This window comes from Acartia tonsa, chromosome 9 (genome assembly GCF_053477335.1).
Source record: "Acartia tonsa isolate MP-2025a chromosome 9, ASM5347733v1, whole genome shotgun sequence".
Lineage (NCBI taxonomy): Eukaryota > Metazoa > Arthropoda > Copepoda > Calanoida > Acartiidae > Acartia > Acartia tonsa.
Genome location: NC_137268.1, coordinates 7,249,569 through 7,275,222, shown reverse-complemented (window position 1 = coordinate 7,275,222; position 25,654 = coordinate 7,249,569). Strand labels below are relative to the sequence as shown.

At 32.9% G+C, this 25,654-nt stretch overlaps 1 protein-coding gene across 4 annotated transcripts in view; it reads left to right on the top strand.

The window, feature by feature from the left end:
• Window positions 1-24,733, top strand: part of LOC145328107 (major facilitator superfamily domain-containing protein 12-like) — a 29,874-nt gene extending 5,141 nt beyond the window's left edge. Inside the window, exons 4-19 of one of the 4 annotated variants that reach the window (XR_013882338.1) lie at window positions 770-875; window positions 1,933-2,069; window positions 3,778-3,871; window positions 5,586-5,690; window positions 10,178-10,244; window positions 10,875-10,917; window positions 14,666-14,711; window positions 15,357-15,454; window positions 17,635-17,722; window positions 18,854-18,965; window positions 19,163-19,218; window positions 20,313-20,366; window positions 20,753-20,773; window positions 21,318-21,431; window positions 23,089-23,257; window positions 23,632-24,733. Coding sequence is in view for 3 of the 4 variants with exons in the window: in XM_080171679.1 (XP_080027805.1) it covers window positions 770-875; window positions 1,933-2,069; window positions 3,778-3,871; window positions 5,586-5,690; window positions 10,178-10,244; window positions 10,875-10,917; window positions 14,666-14,711; window positions 15,357-15,454; window positions 17,635-17,722; window positions 18,854-18,965; window positions 19,163-19,218; window positions 20,313-20,366; window positions 20,753-20,773; window positions 21,318-21,431; window positions 22,424-22,498 (1,216 nt within the window). In the remaining variant the exon portion in view is untranslated. Of the gene's footprint in view, window positions 1-769; window positions 876-1,932; window positions 2,070-2,911; window positions 2,982-3,777; window positions 3,872-5,585; window positions 5,691-10,177; window positions 10,245-10,874; window positions 10,918-14,665; window positions 14,712-15,356; window positions 15,455-17,634; window positions 17,723-18,853; window positions 18,966-19,162; window positions 19,219-20,312; window positions 20,367-20,752; window positions 20,774-21,317; window positions 21,432-22,423; window positions 22,537-23,088 lie in introns of those variants that run through there. The other 3 variants (XM_080171679.1, XM_080171677.1, XM_080171680.1) reach the window with 3 other exon arrangements.
• The last annotated feature ends 921 nt before the right edge of the window (window positions 24,734-25,654 follow it).

Sequence of the window (25,654 nt, the reverse complement as noted above, 5' to 3'; positions counted from 1 at the left end):
TAAATATGACTTTAAAGTAAATACCCTATTATACATAAATAACCTTTACACCAAAAGGAAATAACATGTTTTTCTGTCTTTACAAGAGATAATAAAATCAACAAAAAGATATTTTGTCGACGTTTAACTTTTTAAGTACTGTTAAGATATAAAAAGTCAAAGGCCGGAAGTATTTGTTATTAATATGCTTTTTTGGTTTGTTAAAGAAACAACAAAATAAGTACAAGAAACACAACATCTATAAATGCAACGTTAAAAAATGAAACATATACCTAATGGGACATTTATAACTATATAGAAATATGAATCCGGGAGGGAGGGGACAATGGGCTCTTTGTTACATTAGCCCCCAAAGTTTTATAATAACGTTTTCTTATTTGTTAGCTTTATCTTAACAACTTTATCTTAACAAATCAGATAAAAAAATAATAGTGTATAAAAATAAATTTGGGCTATAAATTAAATTAACTTTCAGATTATACCAAATCACTGCAGTAAGGGATACGACAATGGCCTATAAATTTATGTAGGTGTACTTACAACATTACCCCTTCTGTACATTACAATTTTTGGTTGAAATATTTGTTTACTTAACTTTATGAACCAACCAATAAAAATTTAATGAAAGTCCCCAAAGTTGTGGAGCAAACGGATAAGAAAACGTTATTATAGAACATTGGGGACTAGTGTAATAAACGGCCAAATGTTCCCTGCTTCCCTGGTACGAATATAGATTAAAAATAGAATCAATGTAATCATATTTTTTTAGGAAATACGGTCGAAGAAAATCTTGGCATTTAATTGGTGTATTTTGTGTTGTTGTCAGCTTTCCATTTATTTTTCATTCCTGTTTGGGCTGTGAGGGCTCGGATGAGGTAAGGATGGTTACGTTAGACAGTTTAGTAGTTAGGTGGATAGATAGTTATATAGACATGTTGGTTGTAAGTTGTATAGACAGAAAGTTAGATAGACAGATTAGTCGTTAGTTGGATATACAGTTAACTAGACACTTTGATAGTTAGTTGAATAGACAGTTTGGTGGTTAGGTGGATAGACAGTTAGTTAGCAAGGCTGAGAGTAAGTTTGATTGACTTATAGAAAGATTTGTCGTCAGTTGATAGATAGAGTGGTTGGTAGTTAGTTGGATTGAAAATTAGATAGGTAGCCAGGTTCAGAATCAGTTAGACAGACAGATATATTGGCAGTTTGGTTGGCAGTTGGATAGACAGTTAAATAGACAGTTTGGATAGGTGAACAAGGTAGTTAGATAGACAATTCGGTGGCATTTAGATAGACAAATATATAGGCAATTTAGTTGTGAGTTGTATAAATAGTGTGATAGATTGTTGGTTTAGTGAATAGAAAGTTAGATTTGCAGTTTGGTAGTCAGTTGGATATGAAGATAAAAAGATAGACAGGAAGAAAATGGACAGTCATTTAGATACCTATACGTAAAGATAAAAACAAATATGATTAGGACCGCCCTATTTAATACTTTCAATAGAATAGATAGTTATTAATCGCATCGTATTATATACAACAGCTTTCCGCGGATAATAGAATGAAAATTTATAAGATTAAAACCAGTTTTTTTAGACCCGAGGGGCCCGGTCTAACAAAACTGGTTTCAATTTTATGATTTTATTTTAATCTTCATGGAAAATTTTCTGCAATACGATGATATACAGGAATTTCAGTATGGCTGAGAACTGATTCTAATCCAGCGGATATTAGGTAATCGGTTTTGAAGCCATACTAAAAAAAATATATCATAGTTATGATTTTTTTCTTTAGTGGGCCCAAATTTTCTGTAATACGAAGATATACAGGAATTTCAGGATGACTGAGAACTGATTCTAATCCAGCGGATATTAATCGGTTTCGAAGCCATACTGGAAAAAATATATCTTAGTTATGATTTTTTTTCTTCAGTGGGCCCAAGTCATATATTACTCTGCCTTTGCCGTGATATTTCAATTTGGTTGGGCCGCCTGTCAGATCTCACACTTGGCCATGATACCGGCTCTGGCTGAGGACCAGAATGAGAGGACCGGTCTCACATCTATAAGGTAGGATCTCCTAGCGGCTATGTGGCCATTATACCAGCTTTGGCTGAGGATCAGAATGAGAGGACTGGTCTCACATCTATAAGGTAGGATCTCCTAGCGGCTATTTGGCCATGATACCAGCTCTGGCTGAGGACCAGAATGAGAGGACTGGTCTCACATCTATAAGGTAGGATCTCCTAGCGGCTATTTGGCCATGATACCAGCTCTGGTTGAGGACCAGAATGAGAGGACTGGTCTCACATCTATAAGGTAGGATCTTCTAGCGGCTATTTGGCCATGATACCAGCTCTGATCAAGGACCAGAATGAGAGGACTGGTCTCACATCTATAAGGTAGGATCTTCTAGCGGCTATTTGGCCATGATACCAGCTCTGATCAAGGACCAGAATGAGAGAACTGGTCTCACATTTATAAGGTAGGATCTCCTAGCGGCTGTTTGGCCATGTTACCAGCTCTGGCTGAGGACCAGAATGAGAGGACCGTTCTCACATCCATAAAGTAGGATCTTCTAGCGGCTATTTGGCCATGATACCAGCTCTGGCTGAGGACCAGAATGAGAGGACCGTTCTCACATCCATAAAGTAGGATCTCCTAGCGGCTATATGGCCATGATACCAGCTCTGGCTGAGGACCAGAATGAGAGGACTGGTCTCACATCTATAAGGTAGGATCTCCTAGCGGCTATTTGGCCATGATACCAGCTCTGGCTGAGGATCAGAATGAGAGGACTGTTCTCACACTATAAGGTAGGATCTCCTAGCGGTCATTTGGCTATGATACCAGCTCTGGCTGAGGACCAGAATGAGAGGAATAGTTTCACATCAATAAGGTAGGATCTCCTAGCGGCTATTTGGCCATGATACCAGCTCTGGCTGAGGACCAGAATGAGAGGACTGGTCTCACATCTATAAGGTAGGATCTCCTAGCGGCTATTTGGCCATGATACCAGAGATGGGTTTTTAAAAGATGCCGCGTTTTTTCTCGACATTTTTTACGCTATGAATAACAAGCGCGGCATTCGCGAAATCTAAACAGAGTATACAACGATTTATTTAATTATTTAGCTTTTGTTGGTAATGCCTTTTTAAAAGAAAAACAAATTATCTTAAATCCATTTTTGCTGCATATTATTTAATATATCTTTTTAGAGCTATATTAGACATTATACAAATAGCTAAAATAATAATTTTAAAATTTTGAATTCTTAAGTTGTATACTATGTTTAGATTTCGCGAATGCCGCGCTTGTTATTCATAGCGTAAAAAATGTCGAGAAAAACGCGGCATCTTTTAAAAACCCATCTCAGCTCTGGCTGAGGACTAAATCTATTGGGTAAATTAATATATTATTATTATTACTTGGATGTTGCAACAGATTTTCTTGTACTCTATTAAAGTGATACTCCCCACTGGCTAAATAGATCCCCTTTACCTAATCCCCCCCCCCCCACTTCCTACTGGATGAACGAACAGATCAATAAATAAACTCTAGATTAGCAACCTAAATTGACGACAAATTTCCCTGTCAATATATCCACGTATTCTATATCCATTAACATTACTCATTTAGAAAAACTTTTGTTTTCTAAAGAATATGTGCTCTGTTTCTCTAATACTCAATGATTGTTATTGTTTGTTTGTCGCTTTGTCAGATTTAAATTAAAATATTTAAAGCCAGTCAATTTAATAATATTAAAATTATTTTCTAGGTATTCCATGACAGTAGCATCCAATATAATTGTATATTTGATAGCGCTGGCCTTCTTTGGATTCAATTCTTCAGATGAAAAACTTTCAAGCAAAGTAAGTTTTTGATTTTGTTGTAGCGATTTTTCTCGCATCGCATATGAACTACATGGACTTTAAGGGGAAAATGTTACATTACATACAAACATTTTAGGACGGGGGGTTAATTTTTCATGGGGTAATTTTTGTTGGGAAATTGTTATAAACTCATGCCTATGAGAAGCTAAACTGTAAATGAGTATCTTATCGGTTCAGCAGTTAGCGAGATTCTTCAGTACAAACACAAACAGACAGGCAAACTTTTATATATGAATTATATTATAAAAACATTATATTTACTTACATAAGAAAAAAAATATTTAATAAATCATTAAAATGGTATTATTTATCATAGTTTATGTAATAAGCCATATTAAGTAACTAGCAAAATAAATAGTCGTAAATATTTTTTATTGCGCCCCTTAAAAGTGTCAGATTTATGGTCAAAATCGTTTTAAAATAACTTTGTTAATCTTATGGATTAAATGTACTTAGTAAAATATTCTTATCTTTTAATTGTTTGCTTATAATTAGAAATTTCTTTTATAGAAAGCTTTTAATCATCATTTATGATTAAAGAAGTATCATGGGGGCTCGGCAGCCGCGCATAAGCCTTAAATTAAAACCCACTTGTGTACACTAAAATAGAAAAGATGTATTGTCTGTTTAGGAATAGGTTTAGCTATTCTGTTGTATTTTAAAGTTATGATATGACTATTTCATTGAGGCTTGCACTCGGCTTCCGAGCCCCTATAAGTAGGTAAAGCATTCTGTTTAAAGCTGATTTATTTACACTTGTCCCAAAAGTTATTTAATAACGTTTTCTTTTAAGTTGTCTCAACAACTTTGGGGACTTTTATTGGACTTTGATTGGTTGGTTCATTAAGTTGAGTGTAAAAGCCTTTCAACATCTAATTTTAATTTAGAGAAGATATAGTTTTGTTTATCATCATTGGGGATGTACATCACTTTTTTGAAAATTGTACGCAAGTTTTTTATCTTCGTTTTGCGTAATGATTAAAATAATGTTTACCTAACTATCAACACTTTATAATTGATAAAAAAATATTGTTTAGGTATTTAAGAAAGAATTTTTAATTTGATTGATTTAAAATTGAAAAGTGGATATTATTCTATAGATGAACACCTTTTTGTTAGAGCATAGACGTCCAAGGGTTGGGGTGTTTATCCCTCATAAGTTGAAACCCCTCATTTTACAACCCTCATTATTACCCCTTCTTAATTTAAGAAACCCTTTATTTTACCCATTTCAAAAAAAGCTTGGACGTCCCTGTGTTAGGAAGGTTTAATTCATTGTTTATAATTTCACTTTCAAACATTTGTATCCTAATATAAAAGTGACATGATATCTGTTCCATGTCTTATATTGTCTCCTTTATAGTGAAGCTTTACATATTTACTGAGAATGGTTTATATCTACTAACCTCCCAAGAAAAATCAACCCGAGAATTTTTTAAAAATTAAAAGTTGAGGGTCGTCCTCATCCCTCTTTCTCCAAAAACCTCTAGTTAGAAATATAGCAGGCAGTACAACAACTTATGATTAAATACAAAATATTGAAAACCTAAAATATTTTGGAAAAAAAATCTTTTCAAGATTACAAAAGCATGAAACTCTAAGATAAATATAAATAGAATTAAAGTTAAAACGTTGTTTCTATAAAAAAAATATTCAAAACCATAAGATTTTCATTGTTTGTTTTGTTTACTAGGATGAAGACAATTTTCTGTACATCACCCTGATAGTGATTGCACTGGGCTCTGTATCAAGTCTCCTCTTCCATCTGCTTGTCAAAGAAGATATTGATCCTACCCAGGTAAGTTTATCTGTATGTCTGTAGCAAGTTTGTTATCCCATCTACTTGTCTAAGAAGATATTGATCCTACCCAAGTAAGTTTATCTGTCTGTCTGTTTATCTGCCTGTAGCAAGTTTGTTCTTCCATCTACTTGTCTATGAAGATATTGATCCTACCCAAGTAAGTTTATCTGTCTGTCTGTCTGTCTGTTTATCTGCCTGTAGCAAGTTTGTTCTTCCATCTACTTGTCTAAGAAGATATTGATCCTACCCAGGTAAGTTTATCTGTCTGTTTGTATATCTGTCTGTAGCAAGTTTGTTCTTCCATCTACTAGTTAAAAGAAGATATTGATCCTACCCAAGTAAGTTTATCTGTCTGTCTGTCTGTCTGTAGCAAGTTTGTTATCCCATCTACTTGTTAAAGAAGATATTGATCCTACCCAAGTAAGTTTATCTGTTTGTCTGTCTGTCTGTAGCAAGTTTGTTATCCCATCTACTTGTCTAAGAAGATATTGATCCTACCCAAGTAAGCTAAGCTGTCTGTCTGTTTATCTGTCTGTAGCAAGTTTGTTATCCCATCTACTTGTAAAAGAAGATATTGATCCTACCCAGGTAAGTTTGTCTGTCTATCTATCTGTTTGTATATCTGTGTGTAGCAAGTTTGTTCTTCCATCTACTTGTCAAAGAAGATATTGATCCTACCCAAGTAAGCTAAGCTGTCTGTCTGTTTATCTGTCTGTAGCAAGTTTGCTCTTCCATCTACTTGTTAAAGAAGATATTGATCCTACCCAGGTAAGTTTGTCTGTCTATCTATCTGTTTGTATATCTCTATGTAGCAAGTTTGTTCTTCCATCTACTTGTCAAAGAAGAAATTGATCCTACCCAGGTAAGTTTGTCTGTCTGTCTGTAGCAAGTTTGTTCTTCCATCTACTTGTCTAAGAAGATATTGATCCTACCCAGGTAAGTTTATCTGTCCATCTGTCTTCATATCTGGCTGTATTAAGTCTGCTCTTCCATCTACTTGTTAAAGAAGATATTGATCCTACCCAAGTAAGTTTATCTGTCTGTCTGTTTATCTGTCTGTAGCAAGTTTGCTGTCCCATCTACTTGTCTAAGAAGATATTGATCCTACCCAAGTAAGTTTATCTGTCTGTCTGTTTATCTGTCTGTAGCAAGTTTGTTATCCAATCTACTTGTCTAAGAAGATATTGATCCTACCCAAGTAAGTTTATCTGTCTGTCTGTATATCTGGCTGTATTAAGTCTGCTCTTCCATCTACTTGTTAAAGAAGATATTGATCCTACCCAGGTTAGTTTGTCTGTCTGTATATCTGTTAAATGTTAAATATATTTTTGTTCATATTTTACTGAGAATTCCTAATATTTTGATGCTATTTTCCATCAAAAAATATTACATTTCATAATATTTTCAATAAAATATTTTGATACAACTCTATAATTTAAATAGCAAAAACATTAGGTAAAATAAGCTTGTTTCTAACTAAAATTAATCAAAATTTACAACAAACAAAAAATCTGAAATAAACTAAAGGGGTAGTTGCACGAAATATATTTAAACTTGAATTTAGTGAACCAAGTATTTTTTCCTGTTCAATGGTTTAAACTATACTTTTAGGTCATATATTTGAAATAATTTCTATATTTTCTAACACTTATTTGCAAAATATCAAGACTTGAAATCAAATTCTTCTGATATATGCAACTTATTTGTCTTCACTCAATTTTATATGTTGGACGGTAACCTTGTAAATTATCCTTACAATCATTTTTCTGATACCTTGACTTTTAGACACCTCTGGACGTAATTCAAAATGTAAACTTTTTTTTCGATTATCATCATGTCTAACCTATTTTTATCATATTCTAAAAAAAAACATTTAAAGGTTCACTACTTTACAAACGTATCAACCACTAATTGTAATCTACATAAGAGGTAATTTTGTGTATGATTGTGGATGTACATCAATTTTTCAGCCAATGCCTTATCTCTTCACAGGTCTCCTTAACAAAACCTTAGATTAAAAAAAATCTCCACAGAAACGGACAATGGGGCCTTCAAATAGGGTACAGTGGTGGTCAGAATCCGTTGGAGATTAAATCTTAGCTGCTCCTTCTTGCCAGATATTGCAATTGGAAGTTTTGTGGTAAAAATGCCTAAAATTACATGGATTCCAAGGATATATGCATAAGTGAACACCTTAATTCATCAAATAAAAAGGGTGAATTTAACATTTGAGGAGTTTAGATATCTCTTCATATGTAAACTACACACTACATCCCCATTCAAAACAATTTTTACTACTATAGATGATATTTTTAACTTAAATAAGAGTAATAAATAAGGTACTATAAGCTTAAGGAGGTTTGTCCAATTTACAACTTTATCCTAAAGGCTATTACCCTTAAGTTTACATATGGCATAAGTTACTTTTAGTAATTCTGCCCCCTCCCCCCCCCCAAAAAACTCTCACAACCAACAAACTTTATGGTGGAGAGGGGGGGGGGGGAAGCATAATGATACTATTATGTGTTTCTCAAAAACTAATTGAAGTATAGTGAGAAAAATTTTTATGTAAGGTTTTCAGGCCAAAAGTTTGTACAAATTATGTTGACCACCACCTCCCCTCCCCCTCCCCTTCTTCCTAACCTAATTGAGAGGGGAAGGGGGTTGGCAAAAGATCATTCCAATGTGTTTTAAAAGACTATTAGATATATATATAAGCTTTTGGATTTGTATTGTTGTAGGACCCAAAGCACTCTTTCATATATTGCTGACCTCTTCCCCTCCCCCCATAAATCAAAAACATAACATTTTGTAAAGAGAGAAAGGGGGGAGAGTTGCAGTTGATAGGGTACTACTCTGTTGTGTTACTAAGAGACTGCTAGAATTATAGCAACAAAGCAAACCTTTGAGATATGCTTTGGTAACTTTTACAAATTTTGCTGAAACCCCCCCTCCAAGCCCCCTTTCCCTCCATATTGCTTTACAATCTCCTTCCCCCCCCCCTCCAATTACGTAATAGAAGCGAGTATAGCAATACCCTTGTGATTTACTTGGAGATTACTCAAGATATAGTGTGCTTTTGGATTTAAACTTTAGTAAGTCCATAATTACTTCATACTTGAACAAATATTGCTGGCCTTTCCCCAACTTCAACCAACCCCAACCAGAAAAATCATATTGCTGCATACTCCTACCCCATAAAAAAACATTAAATTATTGCTTGCCCTCCCCTCCCTCTACAGCTACCTTCCATACAATCTCACCACCTGTGTTATACTCAGGAACCACTAAAGTAATAAGGAGCAAACTTAGGAATAAAGCTTTTAGATTTCCAAATTGATTTATATGTATTACTTATTCAATGTTTGGGGAAGGAGCAATGGGTTGACAATATTTCTTTTATAAGTCCAATAGGTTGGAGAACATTATGCAGCAAAATAATTGTACTAAATTGGGAGGGTTGTAGTTGGAATAGATATTTATAAAAGTAAATATTGGCCTATATAAGTTGAAATATCTCTAGAGATTTCTAAATGATACACAATATTATTTACCTATGCCACTAGTCACTATTTCCAACAGATGGGGGGGGGGATTCAGTAATGTTTGTAAAAGTAATATTTGCAAGAGATTTTGATGCCTACTAAAGTTTAAGTACTAAAGCTTATATATTTCTTTAGTGATATCTAAAGAACTCTGCCCCTTCACCCCTTCCTATTAGATTTCTCAGGGGAGGGGGGGAGATGGGGGGTAGTCAACAATATTTCCAGAAACTTTGGGCCTAAGAATCTTACATATAAATTTTTCTCACAATACTTCAAGTAGTTTTGAGTAAAACATAATACTGTTACTTTGCCCCCCCCCCCCCGCCCCCTCCCTCCTTAAATTTATGGGCTGTAAGTGGTGGGGTTGGAGGGGGGGGGGGAGGAGGTTGTGAGTATTTTAAGAATTAACTTTAGCTATATGTAAACTTGAACTGAGGATTTTTCCTACTGTACCAGGGTAACAGCCTCTAGCTTAACGTTATAAACTGGACAGGACATTGTACCTTTTTCATTACTCTTGTTAAAATAATTTCTTAGAAGTTTTAAAATTTTCTAAATGGGGAGCAACTGTGTAGTTTACATATACAGAGACATCTAAACTCCTCAAATTTTAAACTCACCTTTTTATTTGATGAAAAATGTATGCATATATCCATGGAATTCTTGTAATTTAAGGCATTTTTACCACAAAACTTCAAATTGCAATATCTGGCAAGAAGGAGCAGCTAAGATTTAATCTCCAACGGATTCTGACCACCACTGTGCCCTATTTGAAGGCCCCGTTGTCCGTTTCTTTGGAGATTTTTTTTAATCTAAGGTTTTGTTAAGGAGACCTGTGTCTTTAGATCCCTGACTTTAAGTACCCAAACTCGTTAAATGCACTTCGTGCAACTATCCCTTTTTTGCAACAAAAAAAATGTTAAATATTCTGAATTTTAGCTCGAGATAGAAGCGGATAGAAGCAAAGAATTAATACCCTCAGTTCCTATTATTTTCTGGTTTAAAGGTAATGCGTTGTTTCATTTGTGCTGTTGTAAAAATTATTATTCTTGTATGGCTTCAAAATTGATTAATATCTGCTGGATTAGAACCGGTTCTCAGCCATACTAAAAAATTCATGTATAGTATCGTAATATAGACAACTTTCCACAAATGATGAAATAAAAATCACTACCAGTTTTGTTAGCATGAGCCTTTGGCCCCTAGTGGCTAAAAAACTGGTTTTATTGTTATCATTATTCATTTTAATATCCACGGAAAGCTGCACGATGCGACAAATAACCAATCATGGTTTCCCTTCCCCATCCAGGCATTTTATTTTTCTATTTTTGCATTACATTAGCATGTTTATTCCTGTAAGAGTTAGGTACAATTTTGAAAGTGTCATATCTAATAATTACAAGAAAGTCTGTAAATCTAATTTTAACATTTTGATTCCATTTCCGATACGGCACAATTTTATTAGCGAAGCATCTCTAAAATGAATATTATAATGCAAGTATGACCTCATTAAGCATCCTTTATTTATCTAATTTTGAGATATTAAGGCTTCTTAATAATTTTGAATGCGTTGTTACGTTGAGCTTCGCTATTGTGTATGTTGTCATCCTTGTTTATTAACTGATTTTTTTTATAGTGCCTGCAACTTATGGAGTAGCTGTGTTATATATGTCAACAAGGTTTGTGTTTTTTTAGTAGCAAAGCTACTCTATAATTTATTTTGACTGGCCGTCCGTAACGTTATCGAGGAAATGTGATTTTCTTGGCTGCTATTTAAGAGAAAAAGCTGACAGTCCTCATACAAAATACAAATATTAAAAACTATAATAATACTTGAGTAAGGTTTCATGATTTTTTTTCTCCTAAAATTTATTATTGATTTCAACATCAATGCTCTTTAAATCTTCTTGTCTGACTTCTTATCCATGATTTTTTTGTGCTTCGCTACTTATGGATGTTGTCATCCTTGTTTATTTGTTTATTCCTATCTACCCTTTATTTACGGGCGAAGCTGCTGTCAATGACACATTTAATGTCAGGCCCAACAACCCAGGATAACTACGGGAAGCCAATCCATCCTTTTCTGTCCCGGGGTTATAGGTCAAGTGACACCCAATAAACAACACACTTTTTAATTATACAGTGTTTTTTTTTATGAGAACTTTTTTGAAAGCAATTTTACCCCACTTATAGTTATCAGAATTTAATGATTAATGGCGTATTTTCTTCGTTTTTTAATGCAATTAATAGATATAGAACTTGAAAAAAATATTTCTGTTTTTAATTAAAAAGTACAGTAAAATTTAAAATTCAAAACTTAGGTGACAACATCAAAATGGTTTTAGCGCATTTTTCTTATGCTCAAATCTTCTACCCTTTGCAAGAAAAAAATTGGATTTCAGTTGTCGACTTTGGGGGGCCAGTACTCCCTCCCTGATTCAGATATGACCTGCAAACTTTGATATATTCTAGTACATGTCCCCAATAGTATCTGTATTAATTTTTAGCTCTAGATCTCAACTTGGAAGCGTTTCGCAGCCATTCTTGCAACATAAGAAAAATGCGCTTAAACCAATTTTAGATGTTGACACCTAAGTTTTGAATTTTACATTTTACTGTACTTTTTAAACAAAAACTGTAATATATTTTTAATGTTCTATAAAAACGAAGAAAATAAGCCATTAATCAATAAATTCTGATAACTATAAGTGGGGTAAAATTGCTTTCAAAAAAACACACTGTACAACCTCTGTATGGAAGTCCTAACTGTGCATGGTAATGAGTTGCGCCTGTTTTTGGCCAAGGCATTTTCTCAATTCTGATGATTAATGTTGCGGATCTGACATTATTTCACCTAAAAGCACATTTTTGACGGCGTCGTGAATGAAAGGGAGGAGGGGGATTAGACTGCATAACATAGCCTAAAACCTTCTCAAGATTTGTAAAGTCTAATGTTTCACCAAAATTCTTAATATTATAAAATATTATTCAATTATAACTTTATTCTTGAGTGTCTTAAAATAAAGCGAAATGATATTGATTTCGTGTTCTATAAAAAATAATTAGGGTTGGGCCGGATAGTTTTTTGGCCGGATACCGGATATCCGGCCGATTTCAAATGCCGGATATCTGGTATCCGGCCGGATATCCGGCCAACGCCGGATATTCGGCCAACTACCGGATATCCGGCCAAATTGCCGGATATCCGGCCAGATAACCGGCCATATTACTGGCGTCTTATTATATAAAACTGGCGGCTACGCCCTTAAAGGCCTCTAGGGGCACTTGAGGGCGGAGGGGAGTTGAATTTGGGGGGGGCTGACTTATTTTTATATTTAGTTGAAAAATTAAATAAAAATATTTTTTTTTGGGTGGGGGGTGTTTTTTTCTAGGGGCAATTTCTCTTGGGAGTGGTGGTACCCTCACCCAAAATTGTTATGAACCTTCCCAGGGCCTATGCGAAGTTACCCTGTAAAGGAGAACCCGATCGGTTCAGCGGTTAGCAAGATCCTTCAGTACAGACAGACAGACAAACTTATAGACATCCTGTTACTTTATTATAAGGATTCAGGTTAAAACTTAAAATTTATGTAACTATTAAATGATCTTTCTTCTAAGCAATTAATCTAATAAACTATTACTACCCTCAATCTGTAATATTAACCCCTGTTGGAGGATGGGCGGGGAGGTGTCATTGAACGCATGCCCCCCCCCCCCCCTGTGCATTTTCTCTGTATAAAAGGTAGAGGGCTATAACTAAATGACTTTCGAAATATGGGTATGACACATAACTGAGAGTTGGAATTTTTTGAATACCTCCTTCCTGGCGGGCACAGGATGCCAGCAAACCTGGCAAGGTCATTCAGGTTAAAAGTAAAAAAAATTTTTTTTACTTAAACAAAGCATTTCATGTTATCAAATACTTAAATATTCTAAAGTCGTACATCCTCATAAGAAATATAGGTGTTCAAGTGGATTTCAGGTTCCAGGTATAGTCCTGCAAGTCCTGAACCTACAGGTCTCCAGAAATCTTTAAACGGTTCCTGTGACAGCAATTTTTGACTTAGACACTTCAAATTTTAAATTTAGGCTTTTTGTATGTCTTCATGACATATTACAATTTCATAAAAGCCGTTGCTGTTTACCTGCAGACCGCCAGTTTGAGGCTGGCAGCTGCCAAGAACTGCTGCCCCCGCCAAAATTTATGTTTTGAGATTTCTAATATAAAATTTACATAAAGATAAACATATTCAAACAAGGATGACAACATCCATAAGTAGCGAAGCACAAAATATCGTAGATGGGAATACGTACAGGTAGATTTAAAAGGTTTTTACTAAAATCAAGAATAGATTTATTGGATAAAATAAATATGCAACCTTGTTTTATTTTGTATGATGACAATGGTCAAAGTAAATTATATTAAAGATGCTCATTACAATGGGGAAAATTATTTTGATACTGATATCCCATAAAAGTTTGAAAATTGGATCAAAATTAACAAAGATCTTGGGAAATATGTAAAACATATAAAAATAGCCAAAAACCTGATAAAAGGCAGTCTGGCCGCCATGGTTGTTTTCTTAAAACGACAAAAAATTTAATTTTTAAATCCTTAAAACTTCAAAAATTTGGAAAATCGGACCATATACACTGAAGATATGGAAAAAAGTGTTAAATATATTTATAAATAGCCTAAAACCTGCCAAAAAGGCAGTCTGGCCGTCATGGTTATTTCCTTTAAAGACGGGAAATTTAATTTTGCTGAAAAGGCAGTCTGGCCGTCATTGTTGTCTTCTTTAAAAAATGGGAAATTTAATTTTGAAATCTATAACTGAAAAAATTTTGAAAATCGGACCATACACTGAAGATATGGAGAAAAATGTGAAAAATATAAAAATAGCCTAAAACCTGATAAAAATCGGTCCGACCGCAAATGATGTTTTATAGTCAATTGTGCTCCTTGATAATGGAAATATTGTCAAAAATTTCAGCATTCTATCTTTTATAGGAGCTGAGTAAATCCCATTTCCCCCATAGCGTTACGGACTGACGGACGGACGGACGGACAAAGTGAATTATAGAGTAGCTTCGCTACTAAAAATTGTTCTTATAGCTTCAATAATAAGAAAATTACAGCCATTTATAAGAAAAAAAGCAGAAATATTTGTTGTAAAATATAAAATATTATATTGCCGGATATCCGGCCGGATAGTTTCAATATCCGGTATCCGGCCGGATATTGAAAATGGCCGGATATCCGGCCGGATATCCGGCCTCACCGGATATCCGGCCCAACCCTAAAAAAATTATTTTAGGATTAGATATTTGATCATGTGTCACTGATATCAAATATTTGATTGAAATCAGACACTTTTGTAACCATTATTTGTAGGAATTTTTGAGAAATTATTTGTTTTATTTTAGATTATTTGTGAATCTTTCTCAAGCGTACATTCCGTTGTATATTCAGGTCAGTGTTTCAAACTTATATGATGATTTCTTTAACAATTAGGTTACAGGTTTAAATCTTAGCTTAAAAATAAGGAAATTAATATTTAAACGGAAAAGGTATGGCTTCCGTAAACAGTTATGGCTTTTCAAATTTGTATGCACAAAATAAGATTATAATTTTGCTGTTCTGATTTAATATTTTAATTCCTGATATGAAAGCTGGAAATTTTTTAAAGATTTCAACTCCCTAAAATGACATTTTAGATGGCTACGTCTTTTTTTGTTATTGAAGCTACTTGTGGCGGTCTTTTAACAGTTGGTGCGGTGTAATTCAGGGAGGGAGGGGTCATTGGATTGTTTATTACACTAGTCTCAAAAGTTTTATAATTTCAATTCGTAAGCTTGAGAACTTTGGGGACTTTTTGTATTTTGATTGGTTTGTCTATTAAGTAAAGTGTCCTGGCGTTTCAACAATTAATTTTGATCTATAGAAGGGGTAATTTTGTGTATCATCATTGGGGATGTATATAAATTTATCGGCCAATGTCTTATCCCTTTAGATCCCTGGATGTAATTTCTGCAGGCTTCCTTTTAAGACAGTATTTTTATAGCAGCTGCAACAGTGATATGTAAATGCACCAAGTATTTTATGTTTGAAATTTAGGAATCTCTGGACATGACAACAATATATATTGCCATCATACCTCTAGTTATGTTTATTGCCGGATTTTTCACATCATTTCTCACAAATCCTTTAAATAGGTAAGCTATTTTCCAGTATGGCATTAAAACCGATTAATAACTGCTGAATAATCAACATCGTATTACAGACAATTTTTATCGCGGCTATCAAAACTTATAAATTATAATTCTGCATATTAAGTTCTGATACTCTACAAGTGTTCATGTTAGTTTGTCTGGCCATCTTGTTTTAAAGCTTTGCTTTTTTGGATGTTGTCATCCTTGTTTTATTGTAATTCCTTGTAAACTAATGATTAGACAGTTAAGAAGGATTGTGATCCTAGATTATATATTTTCAAGAGGCTTAATATACCAATAAAAAAGATAGATATGCGTTCATTTCCGCTTCTTGTCACACTACCATAAAGATGTTTATTTATCTATAATACAAAGTAGAACGATGTCTGTCTGTCCGTCTGTCTGTCCGTCTGTCCGTCTGAAGCTTAAGATCTCGGTAACCACTGAACCGAATGGGCTCTACTCTTCAGGGAATATACCTACTGGTCCTGTGGTGGTTTTAAGATATTTTCTTGAGGGGTGGGACACCCCTAACCCCCAAAAAAACAAAAAAATCCCCCCCTTAGGGGAGACTTCAACGTCAAATAAGGTGGTATCGTACATAAAAAATTGATTTAACAAACAAAAACATTTAAAGTGCCACTAGAGGCCTCTAGGGGCGTAGCCGCTAGTACTCTATAATTCACTTTGTCTGTACGTCCGTCAGCCAGTCAGTCCGTAACGCTATGGTAGAAATGTCATTTTCTCCGCTGCTATTCAAGATAGACAGCTGAAATCTTCAGTAAGGAAATCTTTTAAATATGCGCATTCATTCGATGTATTGTTTTGTACGTCTGTCTGTCGGTCTTGCTTCAAAAGAGAAATTGCCTCTAGAAAAAATAATCCCATCAAAAAAGTTTTGTACTTTTGAAAATCTCAAATTGAAAACAGGGGCAACGCCTTCAACTCCCCCCTCCCCATCTCTCCCACCTTTAAGTGCTCCAAGTGGCGTATAAAATAAAATAATTTCTCGTATTCATTCGAATCCGGTGGATAGGAACCGGTTCTCATCAATACGAAAAAACTATGTCTAGCATCGTATTATAAACGGCTTTCTACGAATATAAAAATGTACAATCATAAAATTAAAACAAATTTTTTTAGCCCGTGCCTTCGGCACCTGGGGGCTAAAAAAATGGTTTTAATCTTATAATTGTACATTCTATATCCGCGGAAAGCCGTTTATAATACGATGAAAGAAATAACTATTATAATATTGATACATGTACGTAAGTGAATTCATAGCTAACAGATTAAAATTTATTTAACATATTAGATTCTCAATTATTTTTTTGAGAGATTATGTAAAATACTAGGTAGTTGCTTCGTCCAAAGCCTTTATGAGAGGGCCAGAAAATAGCTTAAAACCACCCCAAGACATATATAAAGCTTCCCTAAAGAGTACAACCCATTCAGATTTGAAATCATCCAGATGTTCAGCTTCAGACAAAAGATCTTTTTAACTCTGATGAATTGAGCCATACTGATGAGCCTTAAAAGTACAAAACACTGTCTATGGATACTATATAGAAAAGGATAAGAGTTTAAAAGTTGGAAGAAAGAATCGTTTAATTTTTACTACCAATGCAATGCAAACAAATCTAACTTTATATTATATTTTTTAGTAGGGTGGTGTATTAGTACTAATCCCAAGAAAATAGCTGAAAGGTGGATTCTTTAAAAAAAAATTGCCCCACTAATCGTTAAGTGGGGCAAAATTGTTTTCGTGAAAAATCCTCCAAAATCACATTTTTTTTAAGAATCTACCTCAGTAGAGGAATTCCCTAAAAAAACAGCCCAATGGGTTCAGTGATCAGCGAAGTCTTAAGCTTCAATCAAAAAATCTTACTAATCTATATAATACTGGCCCCTATGCCTCTAAAGGCACTCGAGGAAAAGGGGAGGGGAGGAATCTACCTTCACCTAAAAAAATAGTCGAGGATATTTTTTCCTAGGACGATCTCTCTTGAGAGGGTGATAATACCCTCTCCCAAAGTTATAAACCTTGCCTTGACTTAAAGCTTCACTGTAGAGGAAAACCATGTTAGTCCATCGGTTAGCGAGATCTTAAACTACATACATACAGACATACTGTTACTTTTATATAAGGAAAGGAGGATTTATTAACATTATTTCTTTTTTAGGACGTTGGGCAGCAAAGGAACTTATGTTTTGGGCGCAGTCATTGGTATCATCGCTTGTGTCACCACGTTTGCAGCTTCCGGTGAAAATGTAAGATTTTTTTTGATCTTGTGCAAGGTAAAATATTTCTGGCATCTTTTATCTTCAAAATGATCATGACTTTTTATGGCTGTTAGCTGTCAAACGGCTGAAAGAACATGTTATGCCCGAATATTGTTAAAGTAATCTGTAATAGCTGTAATCTAATACCTAATTATTACCTTGATTGAAGAAAACACGCGTAAATAAGGGTTTCTTCGCGCATTTATGTGCGCTTTGAGATAATTTGCAAGCCTTCTTTTGTCGGTTAAAATTTTGTGTTACCATATATAGGGTCAGCCACTTTGCCGTAAGTAGCCTTTAAATAAAGTTCACGGGTTTTAAGTACAAATTCAATTAATGTAACCATGACTTTATCAAAGTATTTGATTTTTCTAAGTTTAGAAATAAACTCATTGTTACTGACTTACATAAGGAAAAAGGATAAGAGGATGAATACTCACCCCTTTTTCATGGTAAAATACTACTTCCCCATCCCTAAATTTAGAAGCAGACGAAAATCAAAAGCCGCCCAGGGCTTTTTGTAAGTCAATCATAAATTATAATGTGAATAAAAAGAAAAGCGATATTTAGCAAACAGCCGTGGGCGGTCAGAATCAGCTGAATGTTCATTATGAAAAAAATTTCCCCCTTTTTAGAAATAGAAGGATTCATCTTTCATGAACAATTTTTTTTAATTAAAAATAAAATTCTATGTAATTTTTAATTAAAACATTAAAACGAAAATATCTAATCTAATATTCTTGCCCTAAATATGGAAATAGTAAAAAGTAAAAAAATATTTTTTTAAATAATTTTTAATCCTCCCATTTGAAAAGTAGTGGAATAGCAATAAATTTTAGCGCGGCAACAGCGCTGAGTAGGCCTCTAGGCCCACTGCCTATTTTCGTCTTCTAGTTGCTTCGATTCCTCTCTTTTATTTTTTTCTCTATGCTGACTTATTTTAAAACCAGTATAGTGTCACTTTGAGCCATACTGAAAAATTATGTATTGCATCGTATTATAGAAAATTTTCTACGAATAATGAAATAAAAATCATAATATGAAAACAAATACCTACCTATTAATTTTTTTTACTATTAATTAATAGATTTTTTATGATCAAATGTATTTTTGTTACAGAGAACATCAAGTTTCTTCTTGAATTATGGAATATTTGCTGTGGCTGTTATGTTCGGAGCTTCCTCTAGTATTATTCTTGTCACCAGTCTTTCGTTAACTGCTGAATTAATAGGTAAGTGCAGGGATAGAAAGGGATAAGCCAATTGCTGATATATTGTTGTACATCCCCTATGATGATACACAAAATTACCCCTTCCCTTCCCGCAAATTTTTTATATTTCTTCCTGCACAATGGTTTTAATCTTTTTATTTTAATATCCGCCGAAACTTGTCTATAAAACGACGCAATAAATAACTATACTTTTGTAGGAGAAAATGTTAGTTCCTCAGCTTTTGTTTATGGAGCCATGTCATTTACAGATAAGGTAATGATTATTTTTTGATTTCAGTTTTTAAATTTCAACAATCAATATATATTAATTTATTTAAATAATCACAGCTGGCATAAAGTCAATGCATCCCCTTTACCCCATCCCCTCCCCTCCAACTGGATGAACGAACTGACCAATAAATGAGTTTCATTATATCATATAGTTATCATTTTTCTCTTGCTCAAATCTTCTACCCTTTGCAAGAATGGCTGCAAAACGCTTCAAAGTTGAGATAAAGAGCTAAAACTTGATACAGATACTATTAGGGACATGTACTAGGACATTTAAAGTTTGAAAGCCATGTCTTTACCAGGGAGGGAGTACTGAACCCCCAAAGTCGACTGCCGAAAATCCAATTTTTTAGAGGGAGGGGGGAGTTTGATACATTGGGTTAAGTTAACTCCACCACTATTAATATCTTTACCTGGGCCTACCAAAACAGCTTAAATATCTAATAAGATTAAGAATTAAACCTCCGCATTTACTTGTTGGAGGACAAAAATACCTTTGGAAGTGGTTTTGGACGTCTAGAACTGATTCTATTGACAGTATAGTGACAAAAATAAATGTATCGAGAACTCAATTTTGAAACTTTTTCGGTTCTCATCTTTGGGGGAGGGTTAGAGGTACTTTTTCCTTCCTAGTTGAGATATGGCCTCCAACCTTTAAAATGTTCTAGTACATGTCCACAATAGTATTTGTATCAATTTTTAACTCTATATCTCAACTTTGAAGCGTTTTGCAGATATTCTTGCAAAGGGTAGAAGATTTGAGCATAAGAAATTGCGCTAAACCCATTTTTAGATGATGACACCTAAGTTTTGAATTTTTTATTTTTCTGTACTTTTTAAATAAAAACTGAAATATTTTTGTGATGTTCTATTAATGGTTATAAAAATGAAGAAAATAAGTCATTAATCATTTAATTCTGATATATTGGGGTAAAATTTGCTTTCAAAAAAGTTCTCATAAAAAAAAACACTGTATTTTTCAAATTATAGATTTCTTTTTTACGTAAACTTAGTTTTTATTGCTTATTGGCCTTATTTTCACATGAAAAAAAAAATATTGAAATTTATTTTATTTAGGTTTCAAATGGAGTTGTAGTAGTTTTAGTACAGCAGTTCATTCCATGTGAAAAAGTAAGTTTTATATTTTTACAGGGGTGTATATTCTTGGATCTTCGGATAAAGGATAAAAGATAAAGTGTACTGAAAATATCAGCTGATACTATTATCCAGAAAAAAATTCTAAAATCGGACCAAAAACACTTAAAATATGGGGAAATATTTGATAAATCAGCAAAAAGCTACTTGTCCTCTCACAACTATAGACAAAAACATAGGGAGGGGAAAAAAATCTTTTGCAGAATATACACCCCTGTATGTTTATTTTATTTTATAGTTTCTTTAAACATACTTTATTTTATTTTATTTATAGAATACATTTTAATTTGATTTAAATACAAATTGTAAAATAATATTTGTTAGATTTAAAATTTTAAAAAAATATTTAATTCTATTTTTAGTGCATTGAAGAAGCATTCAAGGAAAAAATTGTTGTCTTAAATTTAAATTAAAGTTGATTTTTAAATTTCAAAAGATTGGTTGTACTTGAATTGGCTCATTCATTGGATTTGAAGTTCAAAAAGGATATACATCAACTAATCGTCCATTGTCTTTTCCCTTAAGAACCCTAAAAATGTAGCTTATTAATGATTATTATAATCTATTAGGTATTAAGTATTTATCCTAGAGTAGTAAAAGTGTTGAATTTTTAGTTTAAATTGTCGAGAAAATTTTTTATGCAAGTCATCGTTATAAAGGAGGTGGGAAATTGGATTGATTTTTTTCTTCATGAAATGTTTTTTTGAAGAATAGAAAAAAAAATTACTTGAAAGTGTTTAAGATTCATTTTTGTAATATATATAAACTTAGATTCAAGATTACAGGTGTCCTATCTCCGCCTTCCCCCTCTCTCTACAATAAAGTAACTAGTAAGACATTTATAGAAAAGCTTCCAAAATATTTTATAAATATAATCGTTGGTTAACCAAAAAAATGACAAGCCAACAATAAAAATTTGAAATGCAGTGGTATTTCCGAGATGTATTATTCTACGTGGTGGGTGGATCAGTATTACTTGGAGGACTATTTGCACTGATCCTCTACAAAATGAAGGTTTACCAAGCTAGACCTCCAGTTCAGGTACACATTTTAGAGGATTTTAAAAAAAAATTAATCGAAGATTTTAAAAATAATTATACGCGATTTCACACAAATTACCTTGTTGAGCACTTATAATTCACCCCCCCCCCTCCCCCGTTTATATTTGAAAATAAATTGGAAGTAAGGTGTTGTAGTTTTTCATTTGTATGTTTATTTGTGAGGTCAGGTTAGGTTAGGTTATCTTGGGTTAAGCCCCTTAGCAGAGGTTAAACATGAAGACCAACTGAATTCATAAGATATGTTATAATTGAATTTGTAAACAAAAAAACTTGCATGTTCTCATTTCCCTATTTTAAAATCATTGTTTCTTAATTAGCACGTTTTAATTTGAGTAGTTTAGACTTTAGGCAAGTGTTTGATACTTTTTAATTTTTCACTAATGTTTTTTTAAAAAGCTATATTAATTTCACATTAGTTTCATTTCTCATATTTAAAAATCACCCTTTTCAGTATTTTATCACTAAAATAGCTTTGCTTTAATGTTATATTTGATTGTAGTTAGAATGCACGTAATTTTAAATCCATGAAAGAATTTGTTTTAATTAATACTTCTTGATATTATTTTAACACAAACAAAGACGATATTATATTTTCATAATTGTAAGCGGCAATCGCACTGCATTACCATGCTCTACAATCAGCTGATCTTTGTTTACATTTTGTGAGGCACCACATTAGATGTTACTTTTATTTGTAGTTACAATGCATGTAATTTTAAATTAATGAAGAATACATGTTTTGACAATAAATGTATATGTATAGATATATAATCCAGACAACTACCTGGCCCAAGTGGTGAAGACCCTTTTCATTTGCTAACAAATTGCTTTTGTTCATTTATATTTCTGATGTTATTAGCCAATTTCTAATTCCCAATACAAAATCGGGACAGGGTCCCTTGCCATGTGGGCAGAGTTACAAATAGCTCATGCCCCCTCTAATCTTTTACTTTAATTTCTAACTATAATTAGGAAGTGAAAAGTATATCTGGAGTAATAGTGGCTGATAATAATAAATATAATCATGATGATTACAAAAATGAATAATAATTGTGACACCTCATTGTACTGCACCTGCAAAGATTGTAAGTTCAACACACGGGATTGTCTTTTATTGTTGTTTTTATATTTAGAAAATCTAATTGGGGTAGTTAATTTAGAATATATTTTGCAACTATTCTGTTTGTAATATCCTTCTAGTATAAAATAAAAGTAATCAGTTTTTTATCTAGAATTATAAGAAACTTATCATTAGAACTTTATTAGAAAATAATAAGCATGTCTTTAATGATTAAAATTTGTCCAATGTATTCAGAACAAGCAAAACAATATATATTTGGCCTGTACAAAGATGTTAGTTTGATAAAGTAGTCTTGGGTTGAGATGGATCAATAGCTTTTAAAACTAAGCAAAACAAAACTGGCGGGATAGGCCTGTTTTTGGCGGCAACGGCATTTTTTGCCGCTATTTTTTTACTGTTTTATATTGTACCATATTAGAGCAACTACCATGCCAAATGTTAGTGTTCTTCTTCTGTTTAAAAGTCTTAAATAATGTATATAGTTAAATATGTAGTTAAGGGGTAACTTATTAGGTTGAAAAAATACCCCTAAATGATGAATATTCATATATTTTAGGTTTCTGTTGAAGCATCATCAGAAAGAACTCCATTACTGAATAATACACAAGATTCACCAAACCTATACACTTAATATTAATGTATATCCTTCATTATAAATTTCATATTTTAACATATTTGTATCTCATTCACAGTGACACAAAAAGTAAGATCTATTGCAGTTCATGGTAAACTGTTCTTGGTGACTATTATTTTCAAAATCTATTAGGTAACTTTTAAGGCTGCTAGCTGCCACAAACGGCTGAACGTACGTAATAATATGGAATATTCAAGATCCTATAATGCACAGGGAAAGCTTAATTGAAGAAAAAACATGGTAAAATATGTCTTTTTCGCGCAGTTATGTGCTTTGCGAGATAATTATTCATGCATTATTTGGTAATTACTATTCTAGATTATTTTTAGGCCTTCCTTTGTCTGTTAAAATTTTTTGCGAGCATAATCTATTTATTCCACCGGTTGACTGTTATCTCCCTTTAAAGTTCATAGATTTTTTTTAAATAAACGTTATCTGGAACATTTTTTTCGTGGACTGCACTAGATTAAAAAAAACTTACGGCAACATAAAAAGACTAAATAACCATTGTATTATCATTTTAGAATATTTTATATGTATTAGAAAATTTATTATGTAAATGTTGAGATTTTTAACTGTTAAAAATTTCCATAAAATATGACTCCTGTTCCGATTCATTTAAAAGGGATTAAATCCATCTTTGAGCCATTTTATATATAAAAACTTTTTAACGGAATATAATAACAAAACATAGTATAGCCCACAAAATTTCATTTTCCTATCTGAAGCCAACTGTATAAAGTAAAATGCGATAAATCAAAATACTCTATCTAAATTTAAGATATTATATTTGTAAAAATTGTATAGAATTAGCATATAAAAAGGGTTGATACTTTTATTACACCTAAGCGTTTAAGGTAACCCTTTACTTTTTATTTTAATTTTTTAATTATATCTCCGTAGTCGTATAAAATATTTATTTTGGTCGAAAAGTATTTAAGAAGAAACTATATTTGTCAAATTATTCAATTTCATGTATTTTACTCTCTAGTACATTTTGGTATCTTTTCTTAGAAAATTATATTTTTTAGAAATAGAGAAAAGTTGTATTATTTTTTTAATTACTATTATGATTAAATCTTAGCCATAATATATTATGTTGGGTGGGGATCGTCTCATAATTAAGATAAAGGCCATTTCTAATAGTTGTTAATTTGCATCATATTATAGACAGCTTTCCGTAGATATTGAAATTAGAAATTTTAAGATTGAAATTAGTTTTGTTAGCCCAGAGTGGCTGAAGACTCAGGCTAACGAAACTGGTATTAATTTTAAAATTTTTATTTTAATATCTGTTAAGAATTGTGAAATATGACGCTATACAAGATTTTTCAGTATGGCTGAGAACCGTTTCTAATCTAGCGGATATTAATCGGTTTTGAAGCCACACTGTAAAAGGCCTTCTTTCGTAATATCGACTCGATCCTTAACTTATTTTTTATATGAAATGATAATTCCATATGATTCTGTGATATTATTAATTTTATATTACATTAACATTATATTATTATAATATGATTTGTTGATTTTTGACATTGTTAGAGGCTTTAATAAATTTTTTAGTTGATTTAGAATGTAATTGATTTCAGGCTCGGCAGCCGCACGTCAGCCGTGAGTAAGCCTCAAATTTAAACCTGTTTGGATGCTTAAAATTTTTTCTTTGTGAAAAGAGGTATTGCCATATTTAGGTCAGGTTTAATTAGACTTCAAGCTGATTTTTTAAATTGTAAATGGTTGATTTCCCTGACGCGTACATGAGGCTGCCGAGTCCTGGTTGCTTTAAAATTTGTATCTTATTCTTTAATTAAAAGAACTCTTAGACAAGCTTTCAGACTGTTATGACAAATTTATCATACCAAAATTTACTTTCCAAAATTTACTTTCAGAACTATTGTTTGACGGATTTTCCAAAATTTTTTAAAAGCTTCGCTTTTAACATTATGATATGAATTGTTTAAACAAATCGATATAAAATTACCTGAAGGTTGCAACATATTTTAATGCACTCCAATATAATAATGCTCGCAGCTGGCTAAGATCACGATACCACCCATCCAACTCCTTTACCCCATCCCCTCATACTGGATAAACGAACTTCCCCAATTAATGAGCTCCATATTAGCAACCTAAATTGACACCTTCTGTCAATATACAAATATTCTATATCCATTTTTAAACAATAGTTTTAACGCACTTTAAAAATCGCATAACCTTGCAATATATAAAAATGCAAAAAATAAGATTTTAACAAAAGATATTGTTTAGGATAGAAAATGGGGTCGATTTATTTTGTATTAATAACTTTATATTGAAAACCAGGGAGTAAGGAAGGAATTTATCTATAGAATATTTACAATATAAAAACTTTAAGTCTATAACAAAAATGAATATATTTTCACTTGTTTCGAATACCAATTCTTTCATGTTCTCTATTAAAGTGAAACTAGACGCGGGCTTAAATACCCCCCTCCACCTGTATCCTATCCTC